Source organism: Centruroides sculpturatus, unplaced genomic scaffold, assembly GCF_000671375.1.
Source record: "Centruroides sculpturatus isolate CEXI.00-Female unplaced genomic scaffold, Cexi_2.0 scaffold713, whole genome shotgun sequence".
In the NCBI taxonomy this organism is placed as follows: Eukaryota; Metazoa; Arthropoda; class Arachnida; order Scorpiones; family Buthidae; genus Centruroides; species Centruroides sculpturatus.
In genome coordinates, this window is record NW_019385143.1 from 119,058 (window position 1) to 142,829 (window position 23,772).

General features: G+C 30.1%; 1 protein-coding gene across 4 annotated transcripts in view; it reads right to left on the reverse strand.

The window, feature by feature from the left end:
• The window catches only part of LOC111635377 (aspartyl/asparaginyl beta-hydroxylase-like), a 95,134-nt gene that overhangs the window by 44,160 nt on the left and 27,202 nt on the right, over positions 1–23,772 (reverse strand). For 2 of the 4 annotated variants that reach the window (XM_023380328.1, XM_023380327.1), the window contains exons 3-9: positions 22,251–22,355; positions 19,247–19,350; positions 18,128–18,167; positions 7,634–8,124; positions 6,026–6,054; positions 3,115–3,383; positions 2,873–3,009 (exon numbers count right to left, since the gene is read on the reverse strand). In XM_023380328.1, coding sequence (XP_023236096.1) covers positions 2,873–3,009; positions 3,115–3,383; positions 6,026–6,054; positions 7,634–8,124; positions 18,128–18,167; positions 19,247–19,350; positions 22,251–22,355 — 1,175 coding nt within the window. The remainder of the gene's footprint in view (positions 1–2,872; positions 3,010–3,114; positions 3,384–6,025; positions 6,055–7,633; positions 8,125–18,127; positions 18,168–19,246; positions 19,351–22,250; positions 22,356–23,772) is intronic. The other 2 variants (XM_023380329.1, XM_023380330.1) reach the window with 2 other exon arrangements.

Consider the following 23,772-nt stretch of genomic DNA (forward strand, 5'->3'; position numbering starts at 1 on the left):
AGAAGAATTCACATTTATTATTGAACAAAAAAATTCCCAAGTCGAACTTAGACGAGAGTGACGTATATCCGGTGTGTCGAACTGTCGCGTTTTTATAGCGTCAACATCGGACTCGACCAATTAGTGCTTACTGAACTGTAGCACTATGCAAATGTCATGTGGTGTGATTCCCGGCCGACCAATTAGCCATCACAAGCCATAACATTATATAAATCTGTGATTCCCAAGCCATAGTCTTATGCAAATCATGCCGTGTGGCGTAATTGTCTGCTGACGAATCAGTGGCTGTACTTTCAAAAAGCCAATGGCCACTTTCAACCATCTGTCCATGACCGTTAGGACTAAAAAAAACTTCGCTAGGTCTTACTTTCAGGGGGAGGTCTTATATTTCGAAATTCAGCAAAACCTGTGCTAGGTCTTATTTTCTGCGGATGTCTTATTTTCGGCGAAACACGGTAATAAAATAAAATTTGGCTACTTGTTCTAAGATATTGCAAATATGTCAAGTCCTCTCTTAACATCGTTGATAAGGTTTTAGAAACAAACATTAAGTGAAAATGATGTATAATGAAACCAATTCTATCACAGGCTAATTGATAATAAGCAAATTATATCTTGTTTATATTATTTAATTTGAATGTGTTTGCAATCTTCAACATTTATTTCCTACTTCAGAGAATCAATTTTACTGTTTAGAAAGAACATTTGACAATGATAATTATAAATGATTACAAATGTACTTGATCTTTCCTCAACAATATTAAGTGAGAACTTGCTGTATGTAAAAAAAAACTTCTGAAAACACATCCCTAAAAAGCACTTTCCAATTGATAATACAAGGCCATCAATTGGAAAGTGGTCAACTAATGATGTCAGACATATTCTCATTATCAAGTTGTTCTTTGTCATAAACACCATCTTATATTTTGTAAATACAAGATGCAAGATGATATAAATTTCTGGTAACTGTAAAATACTGAAGAAAATACTATATCACATCTTACATGACATTCATAAATCTACTCTCTAGTTTATATTAAGCAATACAGTTAACTTTTTATTTGTTATAATTCATTAATATTTGAGTATCTCAGACAGACTAAAGTTTACTAAGCTGATAAATCTATAATTTGAAGGAATTTAGAGAAAGCTGTTTCATTGCTAAGAATGCAACAAAAATCAAAAGTTCTAGTTAACTGCATTTTTAGCCTTAGGAAAATTTAAATAATTTGAAATGCATTATTAACATAATAGTGTGTGCACATTTCACACTAAATAAAAATATTTAGTGTGAAATGAGAAGAAGTAGAAGAAGTGGTGTTACAATTATTATTAAATAAACATGAGAGATTTCTAGCATTTAAGCAATTTAAGAAATATAACAGTAAAATCAATATAAATTTATAGATAAACACCATTAAAGAATTGTTTTATGCCAAAATTTGATGCAACAATAACAAAATGTTTATATTTCTTATAATTTCAATTACACATTTCTTCTATATTCTGATTAATTCACTTCCAAATAATTTAGAATTATTTAAATATTATCAAACACACAACACCAATCTTATTTATTTTCAAATACAATCAGTGAAGTCCTTGTGGACTAGAAATTACAGCATGAAATTATAAAAATAAAAAGATCTCCTAGATAAAAACAATTACATTATAAATAAATAAAAAGAATAAATAACAAATAAATAAATGATATAAAAAAATTTGATACATGTACTTGCATACATGTATCAAATTTTTTTTTCACATTTTTTGACTTTTTTCACATGTATGCAAGTACATGTGAAAAAAAGTCAAAAAATAAAAGCTGTAGAATAAAATAGCTTTTAGAATGCTATTATTTCCTGAATACTAAAATATTCAGGAAGTAAAAAAATATAAATGGAAAAACAGGATTAATGAAGCAAATATTTTAAATGTGATGCCATACACCAAACATTTACAATGGTGCTTGAAATAATGCTTATCACAATAAAAAAGATATTTAATGAGATAGGAGTTAGGAACAACTTTGGAAAAATAAATTGTTCTTGATACACTTAACTTACAACAGATTAAAACAGAATCCTGTTGAAATATCCAATGTGACAAGATAAAGGTGCTTCTGGTATAAATCTAGTGACCTCAGCAGAATTGGTGCAAGGCAGATTGAACACTAATATTGCAATCAAATCTTTTTGATACATCACTTTTCAATTAAGTGGAGACAATAAATAATGCCATGTGCAAACGTCACTAATTTATTCATTGAAATTTTCTCCACATATATTGTTAGTATTGTATTATTATTATATTCTTCTTATAAAATATCAGGGTCACGTGATTAAAAGTTTTTACGGCAAGGGGTTTTATGCCATTTTTATGGTAGTGGAGTCTCAGCTTTATAGTACAAAATAGAGATGTATCTTAGAATCTGTAGCTTCCTATATTCATATTACAAAACAATCAAAAGTTACTGAAGTCTGCATGACACATTATGTAACGTTAATGTTTTTTGTTATTTTGAACAGTCATATTAGATCAAATAAATGTTTTTGGTTACAAGCATTTAATTTAAACTATTTTTTAATGTTTAAGATGCTATTATAATGCATATTATTATGAAAAATTAGTTTATAGGCAAAAGAACACAAAAGTAAAAGTTGACAAACATTATCTGTTTATGGTATTTGTATTATTTCCCCATCTTATTTTATAAAACAAAATCTCTCACTCGATTAAAAAAAATTCTAAAATTTTGATATCAAATACATGGTACTGTACATCTTGGATTTGAGGAAATGAAATATATAAAATAAATCTATTCATTTATTTTTTAATGTTTTTAATTTATTTACATAAAAGATAGACTGACCTCTTTCAATACTTTCTTCGCATTTTGTCCTTTGCCAATTAATAAATAATTTACTGCTAGTTGATTCATAATATCAGCATTTTCAGGAAAACGATCAGCTAAGGTCATTTGTACCTGTATAGCTTTGCCAATGAATCCTGATATAGAAATATGTTTATTTAAATATTTAATAATTCAATATATTATTATTATAAAAATAATTATTAAAATATAATTTTTAATAATTATTAAAAAGAGATTACCTCTAAATCTCATTCGATCTGTTCCTTTACTTCCAGCTGCCACAAATACTTTATCAGATACATTTGGCATATTCAGAATCCCTACATATTCATTTATAGATTGTTCCAACAATGCATTACTACGACGTTCTTCTGCCATCTTGTCCAGACTCATTGCTTTACCATAACGAGCATAGGGATTGTCTGGAAATTTCTTTACAGCTTCTTCAAACAGATGCATGGCTTCTTCGGGGGACTTGCAGGACACAAAGGGAAATGTGGATGTTTGACTAACAGGGAATGGGAGTTTTCTTGCATATTACAATCTTACAAACAAGAAAAGCTTAAACACTTATAATTACTATTTTGTTAAAGTGCAAATTCTATACTTGCATTATCAGATAAGTCAAATGACACTATTTACATCATGCATTATCAAAACAGAAGCAGCATGACAAATAATATGACTGATTATCAATCTATCAAAGCTTCAATGATAATATATTAGTAGTATGATTTAATTAGATGTTTATTGGAAATAGTAATAAGCATGTATTCAAACAATAATCTTTCAATAAGATTATTGTGTAAGTTTATAATTCTCCTAATTTATAAAAAAACTTAGTAAAATTTATACTATAATGTTCACCTATTCTTTATACTTAGAAAAAATATATATATTACATACAGTATATTCAATTAAGTACTGTATAACTTTCATTATCAATATAATAATAATCCGAAGCAATGCAATTCTAATAATTCAAGATTATTCACACTAAAACAATAATAATTTCTTTTTAAAATTTAATTTTCAGTAATTTAACTTTTAATAATTTCAATCATTGATAATTTATTTGAAATAAATTACTAAGGTAATTGTTAAAGAAAATTCCCATTCATAAATATAATGTACAGAGTGATTCATGTGAATGATGTCAAACTTTACCTATGCCTGTAGAATGATACAACAAACAACTTTGGTCCCATAAACAGGTGTCCAGAAATGCACTGTTGAGGTGCTAGACAAGTATTTTATGTCAAGGTGCTATGCCGTGAGCATTACCCATATGCAGGATATGGAGTATAATTTGCTTTACCCATGCAGTGTTGAATAATATCTAGTTCTATCAATTCAATAAAACTTATCAACATAGACACATACAACAATGAAGAGCTGCTAGATGAGCACCTCAATACAGAAAGGCAAGGGCAGCATAATGCCAGTAATGTGTGCACTTCTGCAACCATTGGCATTCTATTCAGTAGAATGTTTCCTGCTATGCACCATTTAAAAGAAACTATGAGGCTAGAGCATGTAACATGCAAGATCAGGGATGTCAGTTTGAAGAGGGGATCTTGGCTTCAGTTATGAACATCCTGCACCAAATCTAAGCAATCACAACAGATGTGAGTAATCTACAAGCCAGCATGTTTAGTGGGTCTGTGTAAGGCCAAATCTCATCCCTTTCATCTGTATATGAAAGGTTAAGGGACTTTTTCCATGACTGCATTCTGCAAGTGCTTGCTACACCAGACAGCAGCGATATTACATTTTTCCAACAAATGCTGTTATGGACAAGACATTATTCACTAGAGATGAATGCTTCAACAGCCATGTATGGATGAAAGTGAATCAAAATGTTGTACACCTAGCCAATCATCAGTAGATCAATACACGGGCAGAGATGTTGACAAACATGTCCTTAGACCATACATCTTACCAGAATGCCTTAATGGGTCTGCTTATTTGGCTATCTTGGCCAAGATGCTATCCAAATTGTTGGAATATGTGCCACTTCTCCTGTACTAACAAATTTGGTTTTAACTTGGTGGAAACTAGCTCATTTCTCTTGCAAATTCTGCTGCTTTTTGGACATGAATTTTTTTTCCAATATTGTAGGCAGAGAGAAAGAGAGAGAGAGCTTTTGATCAGATTCTATAGGCCTCTGGCATTTGCAATTAAGTTTGACAATCCTTACTGCAGCATTTTAATATCTGCAATAATGATTGGGGATGTCAGTAAGAACAGCTGTTATTATAGTTGTCTTAAATACGTCATATGTGGTCACACACGATGTATTTAGGACAATTTACCATATGCCATCAACACAATAAAAGAAGCTCTAGTGCCTCAATGAACATTTCTAGATATCTGTTTATGGGACTAAAATTGCCATATCATTCTACAAATCATTGTCATAAATCACTCCTTATAAAAGTAATTATTTTTATTCTGAATACAAAGTTATTTAATATATATTTAAATAAGGAACTTTTCAAACACTACAATATAAATAGGACATCATCAATTGAGAAGAACATTGTCAAAATAATGTCCTGCAGTTAAATGTAACTGTAAATAATTATATATTATTTTGGCAGCTTACTATAATGATTACCTCTTCAATTAATGTGTAAAAAAATCTAATCACAAAATGGTTTTATAAAATATGCTTATTTTTCATCAATTGTTTTGCTATTTGTTAATTTCATTATCAAAATTAAACATTTTTTAAATAAAATTACTGTTTGGAAATTTTTACAATTCATTAAGTGAACAAACTTTAAAGGAATTTTTTTAAACCTTAGATAATCGGTCATATAATAAACCACTTAATTTAGGAAGAGAGTTAATATTTTACAGAGCAAAAATAAATACTTAAATATCAGAGTCATGCTTTGGAAATGGTAAATTATCTTCTAGGTAAATATTGTTATTATTAAAACATTCCAATAAACAAACAAACTTAAAGTTTCCATTATTTCTATACATAAATTAGCATTTAAAAAGTTTATAGGAAATTTTGTTTTATAAAAATTTAAAATATTTCACAAACAAAAATATAATTTAGCATTTGATTAGTATAAAATTATTCAAAATCAAAAGGGAAGTTAAAAATAATGTAACTAATAAAACAGTAATTAAAACCAAAAATAGATATCATCTTCCTCTGGTTCCTGAAAATGCAGTGCAATAAATTTCTGACTATTATTCAAGAAATTCACAATAATTTATCTTCAAGAAAAACATTTAAACAGAAATTTTTTTTTATTATAATTTTCATTAACAAATTACAGCAGTGATATATTAAAATCTAAATGCTTTATCATGCAAATTAAGAAATTTTAATTTCACTTATTACATGGCATTTGTATTGTTTTCAAACTGATGGTAATAAAGTTGTGTGTTTATGTAGTATTAGCAAAAGTTTAGTAAAATGTGATTTAAATTATCAAATTAATTTAGAATATGTTAAAATATATATTAAATACTTATAATATTATTATAATTTAATATTAAATTTAATAATATAAGTATTTAATAATTTAATATTAAAGCCCTCAAAAGATATACCTATCTGATAAAATGTAAACAGAAAATAATAGAATGGAGAAAGCATTACACAACTTGACATAAAATGAAGGCTTTTATGAAAACGCATATAAACACATACATCGTTTCTTAAATAAAACAAATCAGTAAATGAAGATGACAATTATTATGCTCTTATAATTGCAATCATGCTTAATTTCCACATGAATGAAAGAACTAAATCATAATTCCATTTATTTATTCTATATTTTAGACAAGTTATGAAGATACTGTTTAACCTAAATAAAGATGACAGACCATTTTATAAACTTCTAGTAGAACATTTTTTATTGTTGATTTCCTATATAAATTTTTCTTTCAAAATTAGAATCAACATTTTATAATCAAGTTAGTGACATTAATTGATTAAATCCTTTCTTCATGATAAATTTTCAATATACAATATAATTTTTGAAGATATTGTCAAAAAATGAGAATAACTATGTTCCATTCAAAAGAATTCACCATAATCAAAATCAAATAGCCAGTTTTGAGGTTGTCCAATTAAAAATGCTTTAATAGGAAATATATTATATAATACACAAATAATTGTTCCACTATTTGTAGATCTCAAGACTGACATGTAGAAATTAATTAATATATGTTTTATTCTCAAAATATAAAACCCGCAGTCAATTTTAATTAACTTATTTTTATTTAAGACTTGAAAAAAAGGTGAAACTTATAAATAATAAATGAAAAGAAAGCAAAGAAAAAAAACAGTAATTTTCAGAGTGATAAAAACCAAATTTAAACATTCTGCTGTTAAATAAAATTATTATTAAATTATTAATAGTTATTTTTATTTAAATTCTTTAATTTATTTATTAATTTCATTTTAATGTAATGGTTAAACAAACTGTTCTACATTTTGTAATCCACTATATGATGAGAATTATTATTATAAACAACATATTGTATATATCAATTTAAAAGTTTTCACTGTAGAATAAAATTGATATTAAACATTTATTAATTTTTGACAGAATCTTTAATAAGCATTAATTTTCAAAAATATTAGATTAATAAACAAATCAACAAATTATTATTATTATTTATGTTTAATTAATAATAATTGCAATTAAGTATATAGGAAAACAATAATTTTAATTGTCAAAACATGCTGTAAAAATAACTAAATAATTAACTTAATATGATACTTACCTTATCTACTATCCTTTCAATTTTATCTATATCATCACCAAACTGAAAATCATTTTCATTTGGTATATCTGCCTTCTCATGCAAAGGTTCTGCAGAAGATGGAAATTCATATACTTCATATTCTGTAGGTATTTCAGACTGATACTGTTCAGTAGATTCTTCTGTAACAGCCTCTTCAACAGGAGATGAAAGACTTTCAGTAGTATCCTCTTTGCTAACAGTTATTGGCTCTGTGTCTTTGTCTTCAGTTTCTACAAAAAAAGGTTCAGATTCTGTCGATTCTTCATAATGTTCAGTAGGAACATGTGTAAATATTTCTTCAGTCTCTTCTGCATCTTCAAATGAATCAACTCTATCAATATCAAGTGTTTCTTCTACAATAGGTAGAGATGATTCTTCAGTTGTTTCAAAATAAATTTGATCACTATCTTCAAAAGAAAAATCTATAGATTCCTTTTCACTTATTTCTATCTGGGGACTAACTTCAGGTTCTAGAGGAGAAAAAAACAGGTAGGAAATTTAAAAAGTTCAATTAAATCTTAGGAGACTAACATTATACAATATAATGCAATTATAAAACATATCCTCAACTCTAACTTTTTTTACATAGCATTTGCATGCAGAATATTGATAATTTTCTGAAAATAAAAGATTATTATTCAATATTTAAATACTTTAAATATTGATTTGTATATTGTGTTACATGTTTCCTAGAAACAATGTAACACAGAAATTTTTTAAAACAATTTACAGCATCCTCTCTACTATTAAAAACACTTAACTAAGACCCATTTCAATCAAGTTTCCACATTATCCAAGATGAATTGTAGAAGTATACTTTGTTAAGAAAGACAAAAGAATCTGGTAAAAAATAGTTCCTTTTGCAATATTGGCAGGGCAATGAATAATACTAAAAAAAACTCCAGAATTTTTAAAAAGAATTTATTCTAATGACTTCTAATGGCAATACAAATTTTAAAAAAGATTAAAGAAATTTTAATTGTAGTAGTATCTGCTTAAATAAATATAGCAGTGGATGAAATTTAAATTATGCAATAAAACACTTTTAAGTCAATACATTCAATAATTAGGTCAAACCTAAAAATAATACTTTACATTGTACAAGTTAATGCATCAAAACCCAGTTTAATTAATACTGTACCAAACATTTCATGTTATTTGCATTTTTGAATACCAAGATAACCTTGGTATAAGCTACCTTAGATAAATGGAAGTCCACCGTATCAGCAAAAATGTATTCTTTTAATTTTTCTCAAATATTATTTGTAATTTTAAGAGATGACAAAATACAACAGATTTAATATTAAATATAAGTTAGTTAGCAATTTGACTTTGAAATTTTTAATGTTACTTAGATTCTATCTGTTTGATTAAACTTATTAGATAGAAAATTTTAAAAAATAATTTAAATGAAAATATAACTTGATTTTAATATATAAATATAAACAGATATCAGATATTATTCTGAGAACATGGATTTACAGGGCAGTAAAAAGGGCAATTAAACATAAATATTATATTTAACATAAATTAAATGTAAAAGTTTTAAATAGAAAGATTAAATTCTTTTGTTAAACTTAGGGAAGGCAGGAAAGGCAAATTTTTATCTTTCCAACATCTTTACATTTCCTCTGATGGAAAGAATGTTGAAGTTCCTGCCATAATGACAGATAGTCTAATATTACCTCACCAAGAGCTTGCCCGATTGGCCAGAATATTTGTATAAAAGGGAGACAGTATCTCTTTCAGGGTTGTTTTTCTAGTTGCCCTAAACAGCCATGTTGAATCATACTTTGTTTGTTTGAGAAGACACTAACAATCCCTACCTAAAGGAAGGTCTCCAATCCAGACTATGATGAAATCTGCAGTAGAAGCAAAGGTTCTCATCCCCAGGTAATATAAATTTTGTAATGTATCTCATGATAGCTAGAGAATCTAGCGTTGACACTTTGTACAGGTTTAAGTAGTATTTAGCTTAGAATCATTGTAACCCCATCTCTTGAGATATTGTTATGCTCTGTGTAATATGTCTATACAGTAGAGCATTGATTATCTGAAAGTCAATTATCCAAAAGAATTTCAGTTGGCAAATTTAAATTTTTGCCAGTGCTGTGGCTCTGCAATCTTTGGCTATGTCTTGGGCTACTCAAATATTTTACGTTTTTGATACTAAATTAACTTCTGAAGTATAATTTTTTATTGTTTTTATATTTTTCAATATATTTATTTTGTTTGTACAAAATAAAAAAATAATTTTTAACGATACAATAGTCTTCGTTAGGCTTAACATCAACGAAAATTCAACGCGAAGAGACATGCAACGGAGAAAAATGTCAAGATGGGATAAATTAATATATTTTTTCGTACATAATCGGTTATCCAAAACATCAATCTTCCGAACAACCCCAGTTACCAATTGATTCGGATAATCGACGCTCTACTGTATTGCAAGAAGGTTATAAAGAGGCACACCAAAATAACTGCTCATTCCAACCTTTATCATGCCCCTTTGTAGAACTTGACTGCTCCTGGGAGGAAAAACTGTCGGATCTCTCCTCCCACTTCACCCAAGCCCATTTGCAAGTCCCAAATCTACAACGATCCTCCTTATTTTTCCTTGACATCCACACGGAAACTCCCATTCCCCAGATTTGGGCAGTGACTTTGACCTGTTATGATCAGCAATTTCTTCTCCTTGTCTCTAAACAGCATCTTGAAAATCCAACTTTTACAATACAAGTTTACTTATTAACCACACCCCCTCCCGCTACTACATTTACTTACTTAAGAACTCTTATTCGCTTCAGTGGTCATCTTCTCACATCCCCCTACTGGAAACCTCAATAACCCACCATCTCCATTCTCTTTTAGAACTATCTGCAGATATCATTTATTCATTTTGTGCCCATAATAATTTTAAATTCATCCTATCTAGTACCTCTAATTAAACCCCATCTTCTATCCGTTAACAGTTGATAGAACCAGATGAATGGTGGGACACAAATATCCCATCGCTACCACTTCTTCGAATGGAAGTAAACACAGCTTTCCTCTGAGCCGCTTTAATCTTTGCCCGAACTCAGAGACAAAACAGAACCACACCTGCCACCCTTGTTCTTCCCATCGGACATTTATGTCCCACTCAACTAGAAACCACTTTGCAAGAGGAAAGCAACCTAACTGAACAATTTTATCAACAGCGAAATGCCATTCCTCCCCCACATGCCTCTAGAACTCCACTCTTTTCAACTCCATCTCTAAGGGGACACACTCGACCACTGCAAACTCCAAGATCTCGCCACCAACCTCCTCGCCTGTAAGAACTCTGAGCCCCCTAATTATCTTCCATTTCTCTTATATATACATGTTTTGTAATCCATTTAATATTGTATATTTATCTAAACCTTGGAATGTATCATCCAATATTAATTCCTAATAAATATACCTTTATTACCTATTAACATTTAGTCATCTATTTCCTTTCAAACCACAACTCACTACATATACAAAGGCTAGATTAACACCTTTAAAGTTTCAAATATTTTTTTTGGTTTATATTTAACTATCTCAATAATTAGAATTAAATTCCCGAGAGAGAGAGAGAGTGTACATCAACAATGTGTGAAACAAAACCTAATACTCTATTACCAACCAAGTGATCACCTGCAAGCAAAATAACCTGATATTAATACAAATTTGTGCTTTTTTTTTTAATAATAAACCAGTACAGCTTCCTCACCCAGACTGGAGAAACTTCTAACTCACGAATCTCTACAACTATCCAACCAATTTTGGAAATATTTATCACCACGTATCCCCAACCTATCTAAGAATTCTCCAATGGCCATAGATCCAATATGGTATCATCATCCAATGAACCAACCTACACCTACAAACAAAGGAATTCTAATGAACACTTATTTCCACAAATTTTAAACAGTTATCCTTGTATCCAGGACCACAAGATCATCAATCAACCAATCAACTGCACAGCAAATGGAAGAGAGAGTACTTCCACATGGTTCACAACCGAAGACATATACTTATATTATAATATTTAATTAATATAATTTAAAACATTTTTTTTAAATTATAAAATTATTTAATTGTTGCGAAAAAAAATTTGTTATAATCGTTACAGAGAGAGTAAATTCCATTGTAAAAATTGAACTTGCTCTTTTAGAACAAGTGCGATTTAGAAAGGCCAATGTGATTTGACGGTTGAACCTAACAAAATTAGGGAAAAATTTTTTTTTCTCCATTTCTTTTCTTCTTTCAAAAGTTTGTTCATCTTACAACCGAGGAATGATCACATTTTCTTCCCCCTGAATCATTTCCTTCTCCAAAGGACACATAGAATGTGTCACGAGAAAATAAGGGAAACATTCACGATTGGTGAAAGAAGCTAACATGATCTAGGAGACAAATAGATTGAACCCTGGGAAAAAGGGGAGTCAAGGACGGAAAAGAAAGAAAGAAAAGATTGTTTTCTCCGAGAGTGTGGTCACCAAGACAAGGCCGAACGAATTTCAAACCACTCATGGATTCGGAAGATCTGTTCAACCTTACAACCCAACCCACGGACAGCTCCAGAAGAATCTCTCTCAACCTAAGCTATGTTGCTCTGTACAACCAACTTTAGAGGTATGATAATAAATAATGTAAACTCTCTCTCAGGCATGCACACACACACAACCCCACGTATACGGTTGCTAGGATCTCAATGTTAGAAATCTGTATTCCCCATATCTGTTATCTAAGTTGTTATTCAATAAATGTTTTGTTTGATTGTTGAATGGCATCCTTTACTCATGTATCACCAACACCTTACCGACAACCCCTCTCACCTCCTCCACTAGACCTGACACACAAAGTTCTGACCCTGTAGGGTTTAAACACAAACCCTGTTATCCTTAGATGAGTGGGCAAGCTTAACAACCTGAAATCTGACCAAGAGAAAGGTACAATACTGTCCTATCTGAGGCTACCCACAAGAGAATGTTTAGCAAGAGAAAAATTAATACTTCTAGGAGGAGAGGAAATTGACTTCTGAAAGGCTACAAAATCAGTTCAAGAAAGAGGAAAATGAAATTGCTGAGGCTCATTTATACAGCCTACTGCTAGTCCAAACCCCAAGCTTTCCAAATCTAATGCTACCACTTCGACAAAAAACAATCCTAGAGAACAAGCCAGAGTAGTAGTATTGTTGGCAGATTGTAACCTTCCTCCGAGAACAGAATAATTGCTGCAGCAAGAATAGCTAGAATAAAACAAAAAGAAGAGATAGGGATTATAGAATTGGAAATAAGCAGTCAAGAGGACATCGTAAATGCCAATTCTTTAGTACAAACGAAAAAGGGCAGACAAGTACCTGTCCAAATAACAAACTTGTCTACATAACCTAAGAAGTTATCTAAGGGCAACTGTGTGGGAACCTTTTTTAGAGCAGTAGAGGAAAAGAACCCTCCTAACACAAGCCTGAATCCTAATACTCAAGATACTACTGCGAACTTAACTCAAAAGGAATTTAGTCAGCTGTTTGATTGGTCCCATACAGGGAAGGACAAAAAGAGACCTTTACTAGACTTATTGTATAAGTATAAACATGTATTTGCTATTGCAAATAATTATGACGTGGGATACTGCCAAGTGATAGAACATGAGATAAATACGAGAGATGCTTCACCTATATATCAACCGCCTTATCGGATACCATACACTCAGCGAGAACAAATGAATCAGGCATTTTTGAACTTTACTCAACGATACTTTACAGATTGCAGAAGCAAATCAACAATAAATCCATTCTCTAATTAAGAAACAGACCCTTATAGAATAAACTTTAGCACAACATCAATACAACCTTGCCTTTGAATCAGTGACCTGATCTACAAAATTCTCTATCTGAGAGTTTCAAACTCAAATAATCAAAATCCAAAACGCCATTGAAACCTTAGAGCAGGGTCAATTGAGCACCTATTTCCTTCCAAACATGTTTTGCTAAACACCCTTAAGGAAATACAACTACATTTACCAGAAGGATATGCTTTCTTAGAAATGCCGTGAATAGAAACTATAAGTATTATCAGTTGTATAATTTATATATAATATATGTATAAGTATTATGCAGTAACAGGACTTTCTGTTACTGCAGTAGCATTATCACAACTACTTCACATGTTTTTGCTAAAATTCCCCATCACTCCTACTGGATATTTTGACATCTATGAAATTATACAATTACCTGTATACTATCCCATCATAAAGGCACTTGTCTATTACAATAATTCATATCCCATTATCACCTTGTCCAGAAACCAACAATCTTATGTTATTACAACATTATGATTTGACTAAATGTCATACAACACCTATTGATGTATGTTCACCTAATGTTCCTTATGGCAATCAATCATATAGGAACCATATAATCACCTCGTCTCAGATGACATCCAACTATAGAGTTAGCCGAAATTGCACAAGATATTTCCCACCAATCTGCAGATTTTTATGTAACAACTTTGAACCTTTGACTTAAATATCTTTAAGTATTTCATAGTAGTAACTGCATTTACAACCAAGAACAAATGTTCTTGGTTGTTAATTAATATATATTCTCATTCAATGCATCTGAATCCAACTATCTTCTTTACAGACATACCTGGATTCTTCTTTAATTAATTAATGGCTTCTCCAACCAATTCTTCCAATCCTGCATTGGTGGGCACTCTTAAGTTGCCCAATCTTTTATAATTTGGTTCACTCATTTATCAGTGTTCAAATGGACATCTCGTCTGTCTACAAGCAGATCACAACATGCCATACCTGTCGAGAGACACTGTTACATACGTTGTTTAGTAGCTGAGCAGATAGCATTGACTTTGAGGGCCCCATGATCAACCATTAGATGTCCAGAAATCCTTCATAATGAAAACTGAAAGAAACATGAAAGGAATTGCCCTTTCAGACCCATTATCTACCCGTTCAGCAGAAACGAATGCCATGAGAAAGAAAGGCCTCTAGTCTCAGTTCTCACTTCACTAAGCACATCCCTAGGTCCCGATTTTATTCTTAGGCGTCGACTCCCAAATCAATGCTCCAGGGTGACCATCTTAAACTGTTAAAGCTGCCAATTTCTAATTACTGTCCAAAAACAAATCATCATCTAGCTCAGTTACACCTTAAAAGTCCAACTTTTATCCCAGGTCAACTCAGCTTTAAAATTTAACTATACTATCAACTTTTGCAAAAGTGGACATACTCTTTGATGGACATCTACATACTTTGCTGAACATGAGGCCCAATTCCTTCTCTAACATAACTATTCCCTTTTTCAAGCTTCTTGAACCAATGATCCAATCTTTTTGTGATGGTAATAACTTTAAATTCACTCTTTCCATTGCTAATAACTCTCTGCAGATGGCCAATCTGGAGTTTGAATGGTGGGAGAGACACACTCCCCTCCATGCATGGACAGACAAGAGGTCAATATGGCATCATTAAGAGCAGCAATAACCTTTGCTCGAGCACAACAACTGAACCACAATATGCCTGCCACAATGATTTTACCTATCAGATATAATTGTCCACCCTCTGAAGAAGCCACCTTTCAAGAAGAGATTCATCTCACTCAAGCCTACACTGAACAGTGGAACAGCAACTCTTTGGCTTCTTGTAATCATCGACCTCCTTTGAGGCAAACCTCAATTTCTTGGATCCGACATTCTCCTCCACGAAGATCCAATCCATGATTGGATCCAGTTGACCATTGACACCTCGCTTCTAAACAGATATAAGCATAACCATATCATATATTATACAATCATTATATTCCTATATTATCCTTATAATCCTTTATAAAATTTTAATTTGTATATGTTAGTTATCTTATCCCAATAAATACCAATTATTTGATTATTCCAACATACTGTTGTTTCCTTTATTATCGCACACCAACAAGTATTTACAGAAATGAGAGAGAGAATACAAAATCAATTGTTAATTTCCTATCCGTGTTTGAATTGCTAACAACTTCCTCCACAGAAAATATTTAATACAGCTCTAACATGACGTGATAAGCTATGACTGTTACATAATATTTAATTTAACTATTATAAAGAGAGAAAGTAAATCAACCCTTTATAATGACCTTAATTGTAACTCTAATAAAAATCCAGCTTGCCCAAAAAGAACCAGCTTGATTTTGGAAAGGCCGGGGCAATGTGAGAGCCTGGATTTAGTAAAATTTTTATCTATAAACTTTCACTCTCGTTTTTAAAATAAAACAAAATAATGCTTAAACACTTAAACTCTTAAATAAGAAGAAATTCTATTTTTTTACCCAACACTTAATAAAAAACTGGAAGGATATGATCATATCCTTCTCCGGATTCACTTTCTTTCAAAGGTGACATCTTCCTAATAGGTCACTCAGAACCAACGACTGAAATTCAACTATTGGCCCGATGTATAATAATTCCTAATAAGGTCATGGGAAAAACCCATGAACCCTAATAAAAAGGAGGGATCAATGACAATTGAGGTTCACCATCATTGATAATTCTGAAACTGGTGTGCTCGCCAATCCCTGTGGATTCTGTTCAAGCCATTGCCCATCCTTTGTCCTCTTAAGACAAAAAAACTTTCATCCTTTTTGAATCACCAAAGCTTCTTCCAAACCTTGCAGATAAGGAGTACATCAATCTGTCAATTTTGTGATTCCAACAGAAAGGGACAAACTTCTAATAACTGAAGTATTTATCAACATGTGAACGATTGTAAACTTTCTCTCTTGGATAATAAGGTTACCCCATTTTCCCTATAGTGTGTTATAAAATTAGCAGATAAGCTAAGCATTTTAACTAATTTTGTAAAGATCTGTAAATAGTACATAAATAAATGCATATTTGTTAAATGATAAATTTGTGGAGTGCACTTCTGGTTGTCTTGATCTGTCTCGAGTCCAAGCATCTACATACATGACCACTTGCATGGGAACGTAATAACTAATGACCATCACAATTTCCGTGTCCATTAAGACTTGATGGTGTCAGTCCTTACATGGCATCAAAGAGGTGCCGACCCTGCGGTCACACTGTCATCAAAAATTGCAATTGAACTTTGGCAACAGCACAGCTCATTAAAATCTATGGACATTTATAAACAGACTAAGAAAAATTCAAAAAACATATGATGTTGGTTATGAAAGAATCATAGCAGGTTTTCAGCATCAGTGTAAACATAGAAGTTACGATAAATATAACCAGAGAATCTTCAGAAAAGTTTCAAATTACAATAGGTAAAACATTACATCAATAGAATATTTGTGTGTCATTGCAATACAATTATAATATGAATTAATCAATTTAAAATAGAAAGTTTGTTTTGAATTTTATGTTTCTTTTTGTTTTAAGGAATGTAACATGTATAAATAGGTTTATTAATTACAAAATTGTTCTTTTAACTTGTTTAACTCATTTTTAAAAAACAACAATTAAATTTACCAGATAAGAGACCAGTGATTTTTTTATAAATAAAACAAAAAAACAATTTGTATTTTGTCTATTGTTCATTTCTTATTTTGTCTCCCAGATATCTGTGCCTGGTTGTCCATTGCCCACTCACAGTCACCCACTTGACAGTGTCTCTATTTATTTGCAGCATACACAAACAAAAGTTCTCAAAAATTAAATTTATTTTTATAAAATATTTATCTTAAAATTTGAGATAATGCATCCCATAATGGATAATTAATTCAATAGCAACTTTTTTGCCATATTTTATGCAAATAAATTAAAATTAAGAAAAATAACAAAAAAACTGTGTGTGTATTGTTTAAGAAATTAGAGTGAATTGAAAGTTTCTACATGTAACATTAAAAAATTAGGAAGATCTCAAATTTCATTCATATATTCCTTTAGTTTCTTCGGTTAACAATTTTGTAAGCTCTCTAAGAACATAATAATATGCATAAAAATTAAAACAACACACAAGATTTAATTGTCATTACCTACAAGGATCCTGTTTTATAGTTGCAAAATAGCATGGCATATAAAGATTACACCATAAAGGGCAATAAATACAATTTAAATGTAACACTACCTTTTCACAATGCAAATTTAACTGCAGATCTTTTGAAACATTATCAGTTACTACTCTTGTCAAAAGTAACTTAAGATTGAATAATGCTAACAGAACACTCTGTAATTTAATAGTTTATTTAATTGAAAAAGTAAAATCAACAGTTTAATACAGCAACAAACAAAAAGTTATAACTGATAAATGAAGTATTAATAGAAAATCATGTGTACAATATTTATATTTTTATTCCTGAATTTTTAATTTATTTGATATCTATTTTTGGGCAATTTAAAATTTTGAATTAAATATTTATTAAAATTCAAAAAATTTATTTTAAAAGCCAATATATAAAATAATTATATTATGTTCTTTTTATTAATAAATTTTTTATACCTTCTGGTTCCTTTTCTTCATGTATAATTTCAGCAAAAGCCTAAAAGAAAACATTATAATTAGTAACTATAAAAACTTTAATTCATTATTGACAATTTTTAATACTAATAATTTCAAAAGTTTTAAAAATCTTGAAATAAAAGGTGGAGTTATAAAGGTCTAGGAGTAAAAATACATTTATTCCGATAAGATGTGAAATAATTTAAAAATAATCATTAAAATTTTCTCTGTTAGGAGCCTCCAATCTGAGTATTAATTTATATTTTTCCACACATTTAGACTTTTAAACAAAAATTTAAAAAAATTTTGTTCTGTTGATTTATTAAAATTTATGTTTAACTATGAGTTCAATCCACAAAATAAAGTTTGTTTTTTTAATTTTCTGCAAAATTCAATAAATTAAAAAGGAGTTGCAACAGATGTTAGTGACTGATTAAGAAAAGAACAGTATTAAAAGAATTTAATTGAATTAAAATTATTATTTAACACTTAAACAAATATTTGAATGTATCAGATTATAGTTTTATAATTGTAATTGTTCTGAAAATAAAATGATTAAAAGAATTTTTTATCTAATGTCCTTAACTTTCAAGACAGTTAAAAAAGCAAGTTCAAATCAAACTCAAATCAATAATACCCCAAAAGTAGAAATCTTAAAATCAGATATCTCTGGAATATAAAGATCTTTTACTTTTCAATCTGTCTTAATATTTCTGTTATTTGTTTTAAGTATTTTTATTTTACCAATGATCCAAGCATATAAAAATGAAACCTTCATCTATAAAATCAACAATCTGACTTACAGACTTGTATATCTTTAGATTACTATCATACTAATATTAGAATGACAATGATTTTATAAATAATAAATAAGTAAAAATTTACTAGGGTTCTTTGAGGTAAATTTGAATAAAATAATGAGTTAATAGAAAATGAAGATAAAAATGTTTCAAAACCTTTTGGAATTTATCAAGTTGAATAATTCAAATAATTATTCATTCACAAACTTTTAATCCAAAATTAACTTGGGTAGCAACAAATTAAAATAAAATCATTTACCTATTTATCCATAAATTTCATTTGAAAATATGTCAGTTTAATATAATTAATTAATCTTACATCTGTGGGAGGTTGACTATCTTGATATGATGGCATCTCTTCTTCTTGTAAAATTTCTAAATTGGGTAAAGTTTCTTCTATCCATAATTCTGCCTCTGATCCTTCTGAAAAATTGTACGTTATGTAGTTCAAATATTATACAAAACTTATCCTATCATTTACTGCTATACAACTATTTGCTACCAATATTGAAATATATATATTGCATTTTTAATACTGAACTGTTCAAGGTTTTGTATATTAATTATTATTCTATGATAAACTGTTTTGTAATTAATGTGTGTAAACAATATTGACTAAGACAAAACCTTTCTCACTTTGTTTCTAGAGTTTCTAGCAAAGTGAGAAAGGTTTTGTCTTAGTCATTTTAAATAGTTCTAGCTCCAAATGTGTAGAAGTATAAACAATATTGCAAAAAAGACTCTTAACAATTAAGTTTTAGCTTTAAAAAAAACACTTAATTCTATAATAGATCAAATATTAAAGTAGATTATAGATTATACAATGGGGAACAAAGCCAAAAGCACTTTGATCTAAAAACATTGTGTGTCCCTAAGAAATTGCTTCAAAAGTCTCATCTTTTTACAACAAAGGATAGAAGATTCTAAAGAAAAGATAGAAGGTATTACCAGAGCTCAAAAAGGAAGACCCAAATGAACAAATCTACATGGATATGGGTCTGCACATTCACAAATATGATGCAGCAATCTCTCCTCAGCAGAGCCACAAAATGACAAAACATTAGGAGGACATTTCAATCCACATAAATATTTACAGGTGACCTAAACTGGTCACAATATCAATCAAAACCCAAACACTGTTTACTCTGTTTTAGTCTTTACTAGAGAAGTGGAAGATACAGTCCAGTCTTTGACAGTCTTAGAAAATGTATTGCAAGAAATACTAAGAGCTGGTTCAGACTCAATAAATAAATAGGATGCTCCCTGTTTGTCCAGTAAATCAGTTCTCTCATATCCTGACACCCACTTAACCTTTTAAATCCTAAGAATCACCATTGAGTTGTAAAATAACTTTTGTAATTTTTAAAAATTCATACTTTTAGACATTTTGTTATTTTGTGATTAATGAAAATCAGAAACATTGAAATTCATTTTGAGTAAAAAGGAGTGAAGAAATTTTTTAGGTAAATGAAGATATTACCTTTAAAAAAAAATTATTACAGTGGAACTTGGTTAACTTGAATTAACTGGGGAAAAAAAAATTCAAACTTTATATTAAAAACTTTCATGTTATGAAGGTTCGGGTAAAAATAAAGATTTTGTACATCAAGTTACTGGTGACCAATAATAAACTATCAATATGACATTTCTGTGGGTGTTATGATGTAGAATCACTTTGTCAATGTAAACATCTCAATGTTATCCAGAAACTTGAAAACACTCAACTGAATGGTTAAATAAGCTACTGAGAAAGACTTTCCCAAATGGTTTATCCATTCACTCCTAAATGTTCAGCAAGAAAATTTTAAAATTGCAAAATTTTGTGCCTAGAATCAATCTATTTTTTATTTTTTATCACAAACATCACTCTTAATGATTGTTATAATCTTGAAATTTTGCCACAAAGGTTAAAAGTTTTATGTAGAATCAAACTGTAATTGTTTTTTTTTAATTAATTTATCAAAAATCCATTTATTTATTACATCAGCTAGTTGGAGAAATCCACTGGCAATAAAAAAAAAGGTTTGAATGGCAGGTACAGTATCTAGATCATACATGCTGTCTGGAGTCCCCACTCCTCCCACCGTCAATGACAATGTTTATTTTTAGTCATATGCAGTTTCCATGCTTTAGAGAAAGTTTTCAATTAGTTTACTTGATAAATAAATGTTAATTACGAGGGCAGGCTGAAAAGTAATGCACACATGCTTGTAGAGCACAAACGAAATGATTTTCAGAAGCATGCCAGGTGGCATATGGAAGTAACATTCCCCCTCTATGTGCATGCACAGTTTGAGGTTGTTGCATTCATTCATTCAGTATATTTTGAGAAGCAGAAATATGGAGACATGTTCTGGAGCTATGTCAATGCGAGTTAAACAGCGTGCTGTTATCGAATTTTTAACTGCTGAAAAAATCACGTTTAAAGGCTGTTTATGGTGATGATGCTGTTGATAGGTCTATTGTAAATTAATGGATAATAAAATTTCATGGTTGCGAGACTGGAAAAGTCATAATTGTTGATGAAACACGCAGTGGAAGTCCGATCACTGCCACAGATAATTACCGTTGCACCTTGTTGCAATGTTTAATTCTTCTCAGTACATACAGACTCAAACACCTCTGACGTTGAGTTTGGCATGTTAGAGGCAGCCTGGCACCAATAATCTGGCAACATGACAACGCTCGTCCACACACCTCGCGCTCAACAGGAGAGGCTCTACGAAACCTGACGTTTGAATCGATTCCACACCCTCCTTATTCCCATGATCTTGTGCCTTGTGATTTTTATTTGTTTCCTCTACTTAAGAGAGACCTCAAGGGTAATCATTACACCTCAGACAATGAGGTGAAGGCTGCTGTCAAGTCCTGAATTCAAGAAAAGTCAGAAGAATTTTTCAGTGATGGAATGAAAGAACTTGTTACACATTGGGAGAAATGTGTTAGTCATCAAGGCTATGTTGAAAAATAAATTTATGATTTTGAAGCTTAAGAATTGTACTTTAGTGTACTTTTTGCCCGTTCTTGCTATTTGTTTTTGTTCGTGTTCTACAAGCATGTGTGCATTACTTTTCAGCCTGCCTCATATTTTATTTAACAGAAAATTAAAATTCTGAGGAGTTATGAAAATACATTCAAGTTAAACAATTCAACAAATTTGAGTTATCCAGTTTGATTTAACACGTAGATCCCTATTCCAGACAACCAGGAAAAGAAAATGACTTCAAGTAAACGTGACTTCAAGTTATCTTGATTCAAGTTAACCAGGTTCCACTGTATTTCTAGTTTTCAACTCTTAAATTAAAAATTAATTGAAAATTTACCTTTAACTTCTTCTGCCTTCAAATCTTCAATAAAAGAAATTGGCAGTTCTTCAGTATGTAATTCACTATGACTAGTGTCTGAATCAGATATTATACCAATAGACCCTTAATATAAAAATTTTGATTATCAATTTTTTAAATCTATTTGCTTAGTTAGTTACTTAAAATTAAATATATTTATTAAAATTAAAAGAATTTTTCAATAAGTAATTTTTAATACAGTATAAACCTTATCACATCTAATTTGGTTTTGCTCTATTTAAGTTATCCTGTTTAAAATATTATTACAAAAAAGTCATTTCATCAGGTTATATCTTGCTTCTGCTATGTATCAGCTAAATATAAGCGCATTAGAATATTAGTATTGGTAATGAGCTATTTGAAGACATAGTCACCATCAAATAGCCTAATATCAAAATTATTATTTCCTGAAATAGTGAAGAAATAAAAATGACTTCTATCGGTTACCAAGAATCTACTCTGTTCAGAAAACTTATAAAATCATCAGTAAGTTACTTTACTTTTACAAAAATTAAGTACAAATACAACAGACTATATTGGTTAATATACTATAATGTAGTATTGGTTCTGTCAACAGATCATTATAAACTGAATGTATAAGGTCTGTTTTATGAGTGAATTTATCACTTAAAATTAATTGTTTAATAACTGATAATATGAACTTGGAAAAATTAAAAAATATTTTCTATGGATGAACTGTAAAAGTGTCCTCCTTTTTTGAGTCCCTTTGTACAGCAGTAGGAAATAACAATTTTACAGTGGAGTCAACCTTTATTTAGAGGTTTCTCCCCTGCCTCAGCATGAAAAAAAATTACAATGTACCCTATGGTGGTGGCACAAACACTTATAAAAATTATACATTTAATAAAATTTATTGCTGGGACAATAAGAATGAACTTCAAAGAACATTTCACTTGCTGAAGCATGGCAGAAGCCTCCAAATAAAAGTCAACTCCACCATAAAATCGTTATTTCCTACTGGTGTACAAAGAGACTAAAAAACTTTTAAAGTCTAGGGTACATTATAAGGTACATTGTAATGTTTTGCATGCTGAGGCAGGGGAGAAGCCTATAAGTACGAACTTGAAAAATTACAAAAATACTTCCTATGGATAACCATAGGAAGTATTTTTGTAATTTTTCAAGTTCGTACTTATTGTCCTGGGAATAAATTTTATTAAAAGTGATAACATATAGACAAAATACTAGCATATGGCTTTATGACCATATAAAACAAAACAATTGGGCATTTTGTAAAACATATCTCACAATACTTAAATTCTTCTATTTGTAGCACTTTAACAAAGCACCATATATGAATGAAAAAGAATTACACAAAATAAATAAGAGAAGCCAGCATTTCAGCAAAGTTTCAATAGCTGTTGTGTATATACAGTAGAGCGTCGATTTTCCGAATCAATTGGGACTGGGGTTGTCCGGATAACTGATATTTCGGATAACTCATTTACGTCTGAAAAAATAGTTTAACGTATCCGATGTC